The following is a 12083-nucleotide window of genomic DNA, read 5'->3' as shown; positions in this document are numbered from 1 at the left end:
GGAAATGAACTGGCATAAATGATAACTTTTGCATTTTATGTAAATATATTAAGAAATTCAAATATTACTTGACATTGAATTATTATTTAAATGAAAAAAAGGAGAGGGAGGAAGATTAGAGGTGTTTACATATTTGACCTCTTGTTCTTTAAAGAACGTGAGTGTCTTATATCTTCTGATAGTAATTTAGATTTTTTCCTTACCTTCTCAATGACACACTGCTATAGTTTGGATCTCTAAAGACCCATGTGACAAAGGTTTGGTCCCCAGTCCAGGGCTTTATTGGAAGTCGGTGGAACCTTTAGGACCTAGTAGAAAGAAGTTAGGTCATTGGGGGTATGGCCGTGAAGGGGCTATAGAGGAACCTTGGCCCCTCTGATTCCTCTTTCTTTTGCATCCTGGCTGCCTTGAGGTAAGCACGTGGTACCATCATGTGCTCCCACCATGACGTTCTTCCTCTCCACAGGCCCAAAGTAACAGGACCACACCACCATGGGCTGAAACCTCCAAACTGAGCCAAAATAAATCTTCTGTATAAGCTGATTAGCTTAGGTATTTGTTACGGTGGTGGAAAACTGACTGACACTAATACCAAGGAATGGGAACTGCAGATGAGAGTTGTTCTGGTGCCCCCCTCTATCTTTGTCTGTCAGGGAAGGTTCTCTGACCACTGTTTGATATCTCTGAGCAAGGATCAGGAAGAAAGGAGACAGGTGGTACCCAGGAGAGATGTGCATCCTTCCTACGGTGCAGAAGTCTTCAGGGGCTATCTCAGGAATGAGTGAAGGTTGCTTCTCACTGAATGGCAGCAACATTTTGAGTTCCCAGGGACAGTCCAGACTCTGAGGAAATTATGCATGTGTGTTTGCATGTGCTCACTAAAGCTCACTATGCTTCCTCCTTGCTATCTGAGAGACACACAAATGGCTTCAGAACGGGACGTGTCACTTCAAGGAACTGTTCTCACAGGTGTTGCCCTGTCCTCCTCAGACACAGGCGGGTTTGCGGTGGTGAACAGCCACTCCTTGTCTCTGCTGGGGAAGCTGACAATCAGTGCTGCCTTTAACATCGTTTACATCTACACCTCTGAGCTGTACCCCACTGTCATCAGGTATGTGTCTCCTTTGCGCGCTCTGCATTGGGTCGACTGTGCTTGTATGGCGGAGGTGGCCTTCTCCTACCCTCCACTGTGTCACCATAGGGCCACCAGCAGCATGGCCAGCAGTTGTAGTGCAGAGCAGGTACATAGGATGCTCTTTGCCTCTTTGGCTGAGGAAGCCGGAGCTTTGCTGTAGCTGAATTTCCTCGTGTAAATCGTAAGAAAAGACTTCTTCATGCTAGATGTAACCGATCCCCCACCCAGGGCTGGGTACTGGTTTTATTTTGGCAGATTTTATTTATTCAGTCACCCATCAAAGGTTAAAAGCACATTACCAAGGGACAAGGTCCCTTTTCTCATAGCGCCTATGTTTTTCCACAAACTATTTACATTCAAAGGTATCATTTCATATAAGTGAATATTAGATTTAAATATTAGTTGTTCAATTGGTTTTTGATGAGTAGCACATGTTTATATAAAAAAGAGTATATTCCATCCTTAATTTCCCCTCATAAAACAAGTCTGAAAACCCATATTGAAGGATGAGGCTGCAATTTATGCTTTGCAGAACTCCCTCTGTGGACTGGGCCAGTGTGCCCTCAGGAAGTCCTTTCCCAGTCATTTTTTTGGGTCATTCGAAAGGGATCCCCTTTCCCATGCAAGAAGCCTAAGGATTCCTTCTGCCTGCTGACTTAAAATCGCTTTATCAGTAACAGCTCAGATGATCAGCTGTTGTCTTCTTATTTCCCAATTGTTCCACAACCTCCTTGTCTGCCTACTGGCTATAAAACTCCAATGACATGGTGTCCAAACTAGGACACTTCTGAGAGCAAATGTGGACGTTACTAACGCTTGGGCTGAGCCTGAGTCACGTATGACACCCCATCTAGAACCTTTACCATTCTCTCTAGCTCCCTCCACCTCTTTTGTGCCTACACTCCCCTCGACAGTCATGTTCTGGGTGCCTGAGTGTACACACAGTCAATTCCTACTTATATGACTGAATTTTTAATAGTAAATTCACCGAGTTTAAATAAGTGGGCAGTTTTTTCAGACTATAAAGCCCTGGCTCTCCGTGGCTATATTAACTGATAAGAGACCTAAGACAAAAACCCATAAGGATATTTGATTAGGGCCAGACATGGTGGTGCAGGCCTGTAGTCCCCACACTTGGGAAACTGAGGCAGGAGGATCATAAATTTAGGGCTAATTTGAGCTCATATTGAGATCCTGTCTCAAAACAAAAGAACATTTGATTAGAAGTATTCAAATGCTCATTTCTGCATCATCCTGTAGAAATGCATTGTCTAATGAAGTAGTTAATTTTCTCACGTGGCCATTTAAATGAATTAAAATCTCAGAAGTTAAACATTCAGCCCTTTGTCCCCAGGAGCCACATCTCAAATATAGGTAGGGTCATGTGTCCAGTGATTTCCACAGAGGTCAGAGTAATTATACAACATTTCCAGCACTAGAAAGTTCTAGCAGGCAGCACTGCTCCATCAGGTCCTGTTTCCATTTTGGAATGTACTTACTCTTCTACACCCGATATGCCCTCTGTCCCAGGATCTTTAAATCAACCCTCTAGAACTTACTGGTTTTATTTTATTTTATTTTATTTTTACCTTTTCTTATGCCTTTCAGGAATGTTGGGCTCGGAACTTGTTCCATGTTCTCCCGTGTTGGTGGGATAATTGCTCCGTTCGTCCCCTCACTGGTTGGTTTGTACCTCCTTGTTCTGTTTTTCTTGATTTTCTGCTTTGGAAATGCCTGTGCTTTTATGTAGAAAGAGGTAATGGAGCGATACCACTTAAGATCAGTGGACACCAGTGTGAGCCTTGTGCATTTTAGAGGAAGAACCCAGTACTCTGTCAGGCCGGATAGACTGAGCTGCTTTTAACCTGATGGCTCTGACTTTTTGTTCTTGTGTGCTCACTGGAGGGCCAGTTGGTGCCAGTGGGGGTCCCTTCCTGTTTCCATTCATAAGTTAGTCAATTAATAAGTATTTGTTATGCTCCTGCTGTGTGCTGGGCTCTCTGCTAGGCACTCTGCACGTATTACTGCACGTAACCTTGCAAATAGCCAGATGAGGTAGGCATTGTTGTCACCCTGGTATTAAAGATGCTTCAGAAACAGCGTAAGTGTCCTCCCCAAAAGCACACCACTTGAAAAAGAAAACTGGAGGAAGAGCAGGCCTAGCAATGTGTCTGTGCATATTTGCAGGTCCAAATCAAGGGGACAGACTAAATGACCACTTTAAAATCCTCCTGGCCATAAAACACTCCCATTGTGCGAAAGAGCCTGGAGGGCTCCACACAAGTCTTTCTTTGGTGTGATCTGTGTCTTTCCAGCCAGGACTTTTTGAAAGGTGACTTTCAAAGATTTGATGTAGGGCTCCTCCTAGGAGGAGGAAAAAGGCTGTGTCATCTTGCTTCAGCAACACTCCCCTCCCCCAGGGCTGGGACCTGTGTTTGCATGCAGGGAGAGAGAAGAGACATCTCACCTATGCTTTTTCCTTCTCATCCATCAGCTCTAAACTTTAGAAAAATTAAGGGGGGAAAATGTTCAAGGGGAAACCCACAGAATATAGCACCCACAAAATTTGGAAGCCCAAACCAAAAGGTCATAGAGCCTAGCACTCCATGTCCAGGAATTCTAGAATGTTAATCAGTTCAAAATGACTCCAAAGCAGCCAAATCCCACAAGCAACTGTTTTGGGGTTGTCTTTGGACCTGTTTGTATTGGAAGGAAGCAGTAACTTTTCCCAAGAGTACTTCGTGCATCTCTGAAACCATTGCTTCCATCACCAGCCCCTTACCATGGTCAGTTTAAGTAGTGTATGAACCATATGCATTTGGTAGGGTCTTTCTTTTCAGAGCTTTTAGTCTCTTTCATCCCTGGGCCTCTCATTTGTGGTATTGGGACGGCTTGGTTGATCCCAGAATGGACAATTTGGGGTACCTCTCGTGGGAAGAGCATGTGCAGATCACTGCATGGTGAGCTCTTCCTGAGGATGGAAGGTGGATGCCAGATTTCCTGTGAAGTCTGGCCGTGTGGATCCTGCTCTGCTCAGATACAACCATGGGCTCCTCTCCCACGATACCCACCTGTGCATGTGACAGCCCCCATTTCCATATTGCTTGCTTTTTGGTTTGCCAAGTCCCATCTCTACACACACGAAGAATCATTCTGCAGTTTGTCAGAGCGATGCTCTCTGAGAGGGAAAATGTCGCGATAGTGTGGGCTAGTAGGAAGACACAGACTGGACTGTAAGCATGACAGTTCTCAGTCACAAGACTGTGACGTCGTCTGCTCAGGAAATGACACTGAGGTTTTACTTGTTTTCATTCCACTCCCCACCCCTGCAGAAGTATGTGCAGTGGTCTTTACCCTACATCGTGTTTGGAGCCACTGGCCTGACCTCCGGCCTCCTGAGTTTGTTATTGCCAGAAACTCTGAACAGCCCTTTGCTGGAGACGTTTTCTGACCTTCAGGTGTACTCGTACCGGAGACTGGGGGAGGAAACAATGTCTTTACAGACCTTGAGCCCTCTTCAGGTATGACAACATTGACCTTCACTGTTTATGTCTTCCACTAAGACGATGACAGTTTTGAAAACAGTAATGTCCTGAACTAAAACAAAGGTGACACCCGATGGCAGCTGCTTTGCAGAAAAATAAAGATGGTTGATAACTCAGTAGTTTTTTTAGAACACTTGAGGGTTACTCCCTAGGGGACACAGATGTCATCAAAATACATTTGCCAGCTGAACAGCTTGGTGGTGAGTTTCATTTGGGGACACGATGACATCATGTCACTGACCTTCTCTCCTTTCCCATTTTAGCCCTCAGACAAGGAAAACAATTTGGGGAGTGAAAGTGAGGAAGAGGAAGAGTTTTATGATGCAGATGAAGAGACTCAGATGATCAAGTGAAGAGAACCACATTCCTGCTCAGGAGCAATGGATCATGGGAGAATCTCTGGCCACAGCAGGTTCTCCCGGGAGTCTTAAGAGAACTGCCGGGAGACAGATTGAACGCACACAGACAGTACTCAGAGTGGACTAATTCTTTTCAGGCACAAAGGAAGTGACAGAAGAGACTTCCTAAGACAGAACATCACTGTCCAGAATTCAAACTCAGCTCAGCATGGTGACGTCTGGACCGCATGGCTCAAGTCCACATTCCAGAGCGGGAGGCTGATTTGTGGCTAGAACTTTGTGCTGCTTTTCTTTCCTCATGATCTAAGAGCAGATAGGTGAATCTCCTCACCATTTTTGGCTAAACTTTCTGTAAGGTTTAATCTTTATACCATATTTGTCATCTGCCTGAATATGTGTTCCTCCTCACCAGGAATCTTCTGGAGCAGGTTGATGTCAGCATTTCTGTTTTGCATCCAAGGAAAGGCTGTGAGAGGCCACCCATGTGTCTCAAGGCGCTTCACCTTTGCCTCTGCTGATGAAATTTGAGTCATCAGCTTGGTTCTCAGCCTGGTGGGTGACACGCCTCCTTGTGCCTTTGGTCCCCAAGATGATTCACGAGTAAAAACCAGAGGCTCTGGAACAATTTTTCAGAGGAGTGGCAGTGACGTATAGCTCCCTTTGATACTTAAATTGTGTGATTTCCTCCGTTCCCACTTGTAAGCACTTCCAGAACAATCTCCTTCTGATGTTCTAGTATGAAGAATAAGTTCAGGTCATGGGCAGTAGCCAATAAATTTTTGTAAAAGGAGAGGGAAGTGACATGTTTATAATAGTACCTGATGTTTAAAAAAAGGTGCAGTTTTTAATAAGGGAGGAAAATGATTATCTTTCACAATTTTTGTTTTGCTGTCAGTGTTGAGCCATAAAGGACTTGGACAACATTTAAGAACTTGAACTCTTCTTGCCCTACATCAGCCCTATCTGTTTAGTGAGAATGGAAGGCACAGCAATTGTGTAAGAAATGCTGGGTTTTCATTAAATACTTCCAACTTTCCAATGACTCAACAGCATACTTAATCTCTTAAAATCACATGCTGAAAACATCTATTTCTCATGAAATTTAACTCCTATTTACTGTGTCAAAGAGGAGTATGCTTAGGTGGCATTCCTCTAGGTCACTCTACCAGTCAGGGAAATGTCTGTGCTTTCAGAATTTCCATTTCATGAGAGGTCACAGTGGATGTTTCTGGAGATCTTGGCTGGTGTCTTCCACGTTGAGTTCTTGGTTTGCACAATGCCACCTGCATCTCTGTATTTGTTAAGGTATCTTTACGTTCCTTAAACCCTCGATAGTGGATTGGGCCCTCTCCATTGCTGTCTCTTTCTTTTCATGCCCAGATCACTGACACATTAAGGGGTGTCCACACAAATAAATATTGCTGTTTCTAGCCATCAGGGACTTTTGGAATTCCTTCTTTGTGTTGCTTTTGCAAGTCCCAGGCAGGTCTGACTCACAAATTGCAGAATCCTGCTTCTTTTTTAGAAAGAAGAGATCTGCCCACCACTGGGAGAAGAAAGGAAGGACTTACAAAAGACACTCAGCTCTTGTTAAGTGATCAAGTACTTAAAATTAAGGATTACTGTGGCTCACGCCTGTAATCCTAGCTACTCAGGAGGCAGAGATCAGGAGGATCACAGTTCAAGGCCAGTCCTGGCAAACAGTTCATGAGACCCTATGTCAAAAACCGTCACAAAATAGGGGTGGTGGAGTGGCTCAAGGTGTAGGCCCTGAGCTCAAGCCCAGTACTGCAAGAGATAAATAAATAAGTATAAATGAAATAATGTGCTGGCACCAGTGGCTCACAATCGCGGTTCTAATCCAGCCTGGGCAAATAGTTCTGAGACCCTGTCTCAGGTAGAGTGGCTCAAGTTGTAGATCACCTGCCTACCAAGCATGAGGCCCTGAGTTCAAAATCCCTGGTACTGCCAAAAAAAAGGAAATAATCTTTATGCATATATATACACACTTATATACATACCTGCATATATACACACATATACATACATGTATATTCACACACACATATAGATATGTATGTAGTAAGTCTATCTCATTTGCAGATTTACTGCCTGCGGTTTTGATCACGTGTAATCAAAAATCATAAATTAAAATCAAAAGAAATTTCAAAGCCAAGCATTTTAAATTTGCACGTGTCAGTCCCTCAGCTCAGTGAATGCGGAGAAGCTCAGTCAGCCCTGCCTTACCTCAGTTCTGTGTTTCCCTGCCCTTAAACTTGTGAAAAATCTGCCTTCCCAAAAAGCAAATGGCATCCAAAAGCAAGGTAAAAGTGAATGTGCATAACTGAAGTAATACAGTGAGACTTTTAGATTTGTGAAAAGGCAGCGTGTTTATGGAAAGTTGAGCAGTGTTATAGGAGAAAGGCCTCAAGCCTCCACAGTCCTGCACAGAGCCTGCGTCCTGCACATGCACGGTTTTCCTCAACACCCCCATCCGCCATTGACGCTCCCTTTAAGAGCAATGAAAAATTGAGAAAGTGGAAGCTGGGCCCGTAGATATGCTCAGTTTCCAGAGAGACACCAGTGTTCCGGTTTTGTTCACTGTGGAGACTATTTGGGAATCTACCTCTGGTTAACACTGGGGTTCCTACTGCTTCTGGCCAAATAAATGAGGGTCCAGTTAATTCTATCCTTCAGTTTCCCCTGTTCCCAGCTAGAAGAAGGAAGAAAAGAGGGCGGGATGCAGTTAGATATGTGTTGTTTAATAACGCTGGGTAGGCTGTCAGCTGCTCCTGTCAGATGTATTACTAACTTTTCTTTCTAGATGATGTTGTGGGAAAATCATCAGACCATCGAGAACAAGACTCAAACCCAGGTAGATGGAGGAAAGGCCCACTAGCAGGGCCAGCACCTGGATATCTCCAAAATGGCACAGACCCCAGGCTCAGGGTGGTTGAGGTTTTTATACTGAGAAAAGCAGCAGCAAGCAAGCAGGGAGTGCAGAAGCAGACATGGCAGTTAGCTGTTCAAGGTTACAATCTATCATGTCAGCACAGCTGTGGACAAAGGCCATCTGCAGTTTCTAGCAAGATAGCTGGATGCAGGGGCCCCAGCTAGGGGAAGGGCTTTACTCGTCTTTGATCCTTTTCCCCACTTTGATCTTCCTCCAGGTTTCCTTATCATTCCCTCCTCTTATCCATCATAATCCCTTATGACCGTTTTGGGAAAGTCATTTAGGGGCAATCTTTTGTACTCTCTCACTAACTGTAATTTAACAGCGTCCATCCAGTTGTGAATGAACCTGGCGAGGTTTATCACACAAGGCTCTAGAGTAACTCAGTGAGTGGGCCTGCCGGGGCTGGGGGAGGCTACCCATGGGGCCCAGCTTCTCCACCCTGTACTCCAAAATGTATCCTGTTTTTTTGTCTTGTATAGAAGCAACATCCTTTTTCTAGAAATGTACAAATTCCCTCTTTTTCCATAGTGATGGGATCTAAGCCCCTGTGCTTTTGCAAGACCACAGCTACTAGTGAGTCTAACTGATTTTGTAGGGTGACAATATTCTGTACTAATCCTAAATCCTCACAGATTTGTTCAGATAGCTGGCTATGCTGGACTTGTTGGAGACCAATGACAGTAGCCCCTGTAGCCTTTGCTCCTGCCAGGGCGACTCCCAGAAGTACGGGGAGGAGGATGGGGTCCTGCCAGAAGCGGGTGGGACTGTCAGTCTGCTGGTTCAGGTACTGAGCAACTTCAGCCCCGGGAATTATGTCCAGGTCCAGGACTAGGAAAACTAAGGCACAGTCCCCCCATGGATAACAGGTATGGATCCCGCTCTGGCAGGCAAAGTAAGTTCTGTTGGGCACCTTGGCTCCTTTTACCAAATTAGTGCAGCTTTTCCCTTTGCCAAAGCATTTAGTTTCTCCAATTATTTGGATAGCCGGGCCTGTGAGGCAGGTATTGTCATGCTGAGTAGAGTTGTCCAGGCCTAGCCTATGTATTTCTGATATGTTAGCCAGGCCACCCCGGCATATAACACTTGGCCGGCCCTCAGACAAACCCAGCAGTCTGTACCTTTGCTGTATTAGTTGATGGCTGCTGTTTGCTAGGGCCATCATCTTTTTTTTTTTCTTTTTCTTTTATTATTCATAGTGTGCATACAAGGCTTGGTTCATTTCTCCCCCCTGCCCCCACCCCCTCCCTTACCACCCACTCCGCCCCCTTCCTCTCCCCACCCCCAATACCCAGCAGAAACTATTTTGCCCTTATTTCTAATTTTGTTGTAGAGAGAGTATAAGCAATAACAGGAAGGGACAAGGGTTTTTGCTGGTTGAGATAAGGATAGCTATACAGGGCATTGACTCACATTGATTTCCTGTGCGTGGGTGTGACCTTCTAGGTTAATTCTTTTTGATCTAACCTTTTCTCTAGTACCTGTTCCCCTTTTCCTATTGGCCTCAGTTGCTTTTAAGGTATCTGCTTTAGTTTCTCTGCGTTAAGGGCAACAAATGCTAGCCAGTTTTTTAGGTGTCTTACCTATCCTCACCCCTCCCTTGTGTGCTCTCGCTTTTATCATGTGCTCATAGTCTAATCCCATTGTTGTGTTTGCCCTTGATCTAATGTCCACATATGAGGGAGAACATACGATTTTTGGTCTTTTGGGCCAGGCTAACCTCACTCAGAATGATGTTCTCCAATTCCATCCATTTACCAGCAAATGATAACATTTCGTTCTTCTTCATGGCCGCATAAAATTCCATTGTGTATAGATACCACATTTTCTTAATCCATTCGTCAGTGGTGGGGCATCTTGGCTGTTTCCATAACTTGGCTATTGTGAATAGAGCCGCAATAAACATGGGTGTGCAGGTGCCTCTGGAGTAACCTGTGTCACAGTCTTTTGGGTATATCCCCAAGAGTGGTATTGCTGGATCAAATGGTAGATCGAGGCTAGCTTTTTAAGTAGCCTCCAAATTTTTTTCCAGAGTGGTTGTACTAGTCTACATTCCCACCAACAGTGTAAGAGGGTTCCTTTTTCCCCGCATCCTCGCCAACACCTGTTGTTGGTGGTGTTGCTGATGATGGCTATTCTAACAGGGGTGAGGTGGAATCTTAGTGTGGTTTTAATTTGCATTTCCTTTATGGCTAGAGATGGTGAGCATTTTTTCATGTGTTTTTTGGCCATTTGAATTTCTTCTTTTGAGAAAGTTCTGTTTAGTTCACTTGTAGAGCCATCATCTTAATGAGAGGGGTGTCAGGGTGTAACGGGGCTGATTAGTCCCATCCAAGGAGGGAGGGAGGATCTGCTCCTGCACCCAGGGGTCCAGAGAGTTGGCTTTACTGATTGGGAGAGAGTGATTTGCTGCTTTAATCTCAAGTCTAAGGGGCTTTAAAACCACTTGACTTTTCCAGTTACATTCGAGGAACCATCCCAGTCCAAAGACCCTAGCTCCCCACCGTTGAGATTCATCTATTGTTAACTGGAAAAGATCTCCTTTTCCCTCGCCTTGTTCCCTGGCTTGCTCCTCTTTGTTGTAGTTGTTTGATGATAGCCTCTGAATACTGACACCCTGGCCTTTGGTGGGGACTGCCACCCAAGCTCCTGAGGAGGCAAAATCAACACATGACCAGTATTGTAAAAAGGACCATGAAGGCCCCCCCAGTCATTCCAGATCCGAGGTATTCAGCCATACACATTGGATAAGCCATCTTTGAACTGGCCAGAGCAGGCCAGGGTGGTGGGCCCTAAGTGAGCTATTGCTCTGACTTCCGAGCCTAGGCAGTACCTAAAGGAGATGACACAAGGGCCTGACACAGCACAAGTGGTGTGGTTAATTAATGTTGTTCTCTCTTGTCCTACCAAGAGTCTGACCTCCCATATTAGCTTATGAAAGATCCCAGTAGGGCCTGGAGGCCTCACTTGTGTGTCAGTCATTATGATCACAGTTTTCAATAGGGTCAGTAAGTCTGTCTGATGCCTCATCAGAGCTTCCTCAGGTCAAGGTCAGTTTGAATGGCAGGTCAAGGTCAGTTTGAATGGCTGGTCGAGGTTGGCTCGAGATCTCCACCCCTGGCCTGGATCCTCTGCTGGCTTAGCATGTGTGTGATGGATCCACGGCTTTAGTCCTGCAAACTTAAGGTCTAAAGGAGTGGTTAGAATGACTTGGTAAGGTCCCTCTCATTGGGGATTTAAACGTCCTCTAACTGGGGTTTTGACCCAAACCCACTCTCCCAGGCTCCACGGGTATAAAGGCTCAAGGGTCATGGAGGCCAGCTCTGGATGCCCTAGGTGTTGAGCAGTCTCCCTAGAGGTGTGTATTGAGCCTCTTAGGAACCTGTGGAGGCCGATCTGGCCATACTCAAAGATCTCCAGCCTGCCCAGGGGTGATTGTCCATATAGGACTTTAAAAGGGGAGAGGCCTCATTTTCTGGGCGTGCATCTGATCTTGAACAGGGCCAAGGGCAGTACATATGGCCAGGGCAGCACTGTTTCTTGACATTGTTTTGCCAGTGCTGTTTTAATAGTTCTATTTATCCTCTCCACTCGGCCTGATGACCGGCGGTGATACTGGGTGTGCAGGTCCCAGGTCAGGCCAACTGCAAGAGACATTCCTTTGATCACCTGATGACAAAAGCAGGCCCATTATCTGACCCAATGCTGCTAGGTACCCCGAACCAGGGAATGATTTCCTTGGCAAGTGTTCTTGATACCTCTGCAGCCTTTTGTGTAAGTGGGATGTGCTTCCACCCAGCCTGTAAAAGTGCAGACCACCACCAGAAGGTACCGGTAAGTTTTGCTTGGTTGGATCTCAGTGACGTCCATCTCCAGGTGTTGGAATGGGTAGACTCCCCTCTTCTGGATGAGTAGCGGGGGCTTGGGCCCATGTCCTGGGTTGCACTGGGTGCAGCGCAAGCAAACCTTGCTGACCAACTGAGTTAGAGTCGCCAATCGAGGAATGACCAGATATTTTTGTAACAGTCCCTGTAGGGAGGTTTTGCCCAAATGGGTGATGTCGTGTGCCAGCCTTACCAGGCCTGCAGCTG

General features: G+C 45.6%; 1 protein-coding gene across 2 annotated transcripts in view; it reads left to right on the top strand.

Moving 5' to 3' along the window:
- Nucleotides 1–6078, top strand: part of Slc22a15 (solute carrier family 22 member 15) — a 61782-nt gene extending 55704 nt beyond the window's left edge. Inside the window, exons 9-12 of one of the 2 annotated variants that reach the window (XR_002213789.2) lie at nucleotides 991–1111; nucleotides 2744–2820; nucleotides 4468–4656; nucleotides 4944–6078. Coding sequence is in view for 1 of the 2 variants with exons in the window: in XM_020186478.2 (XP_020042067.2) it covers nucleotides 991–1111; nucleotides 2744–2816; nucleotides 4468–4656; nucleotides 4944–5033 (473 nt within the window). In the remaining variant the exon portion in view is untranslated. The remainder of the gene's footprint in view (nucleotides 1–990; nucleotides 1112–2743; nucleotides 2821–4467; nucleotides 4657–4943) is intronic. The other variant, XM_020186478.2, reaches the window with a different exon arrangement.
- Nucleotides 6079–12083: the final 6005 nt, after the last annotated feature.

This window comes from Castor canadensis, chromosome 12 (genome assembly GCF_047511655.1).
Source record: "Castor canadensis chromosome 12, mCasCan1.hap1v2, whole genome shotgun sequence".
In the NCBI taxonomy this organism is placed as follows: Eukaryota; Metazoa; Chordata; class Mammalia; order Rodentia; family Castoridae; genus Castor; species Castor canadensis.
This window is presented reverse-complemented; position numbering and strand designations above follow the sequence as displayed.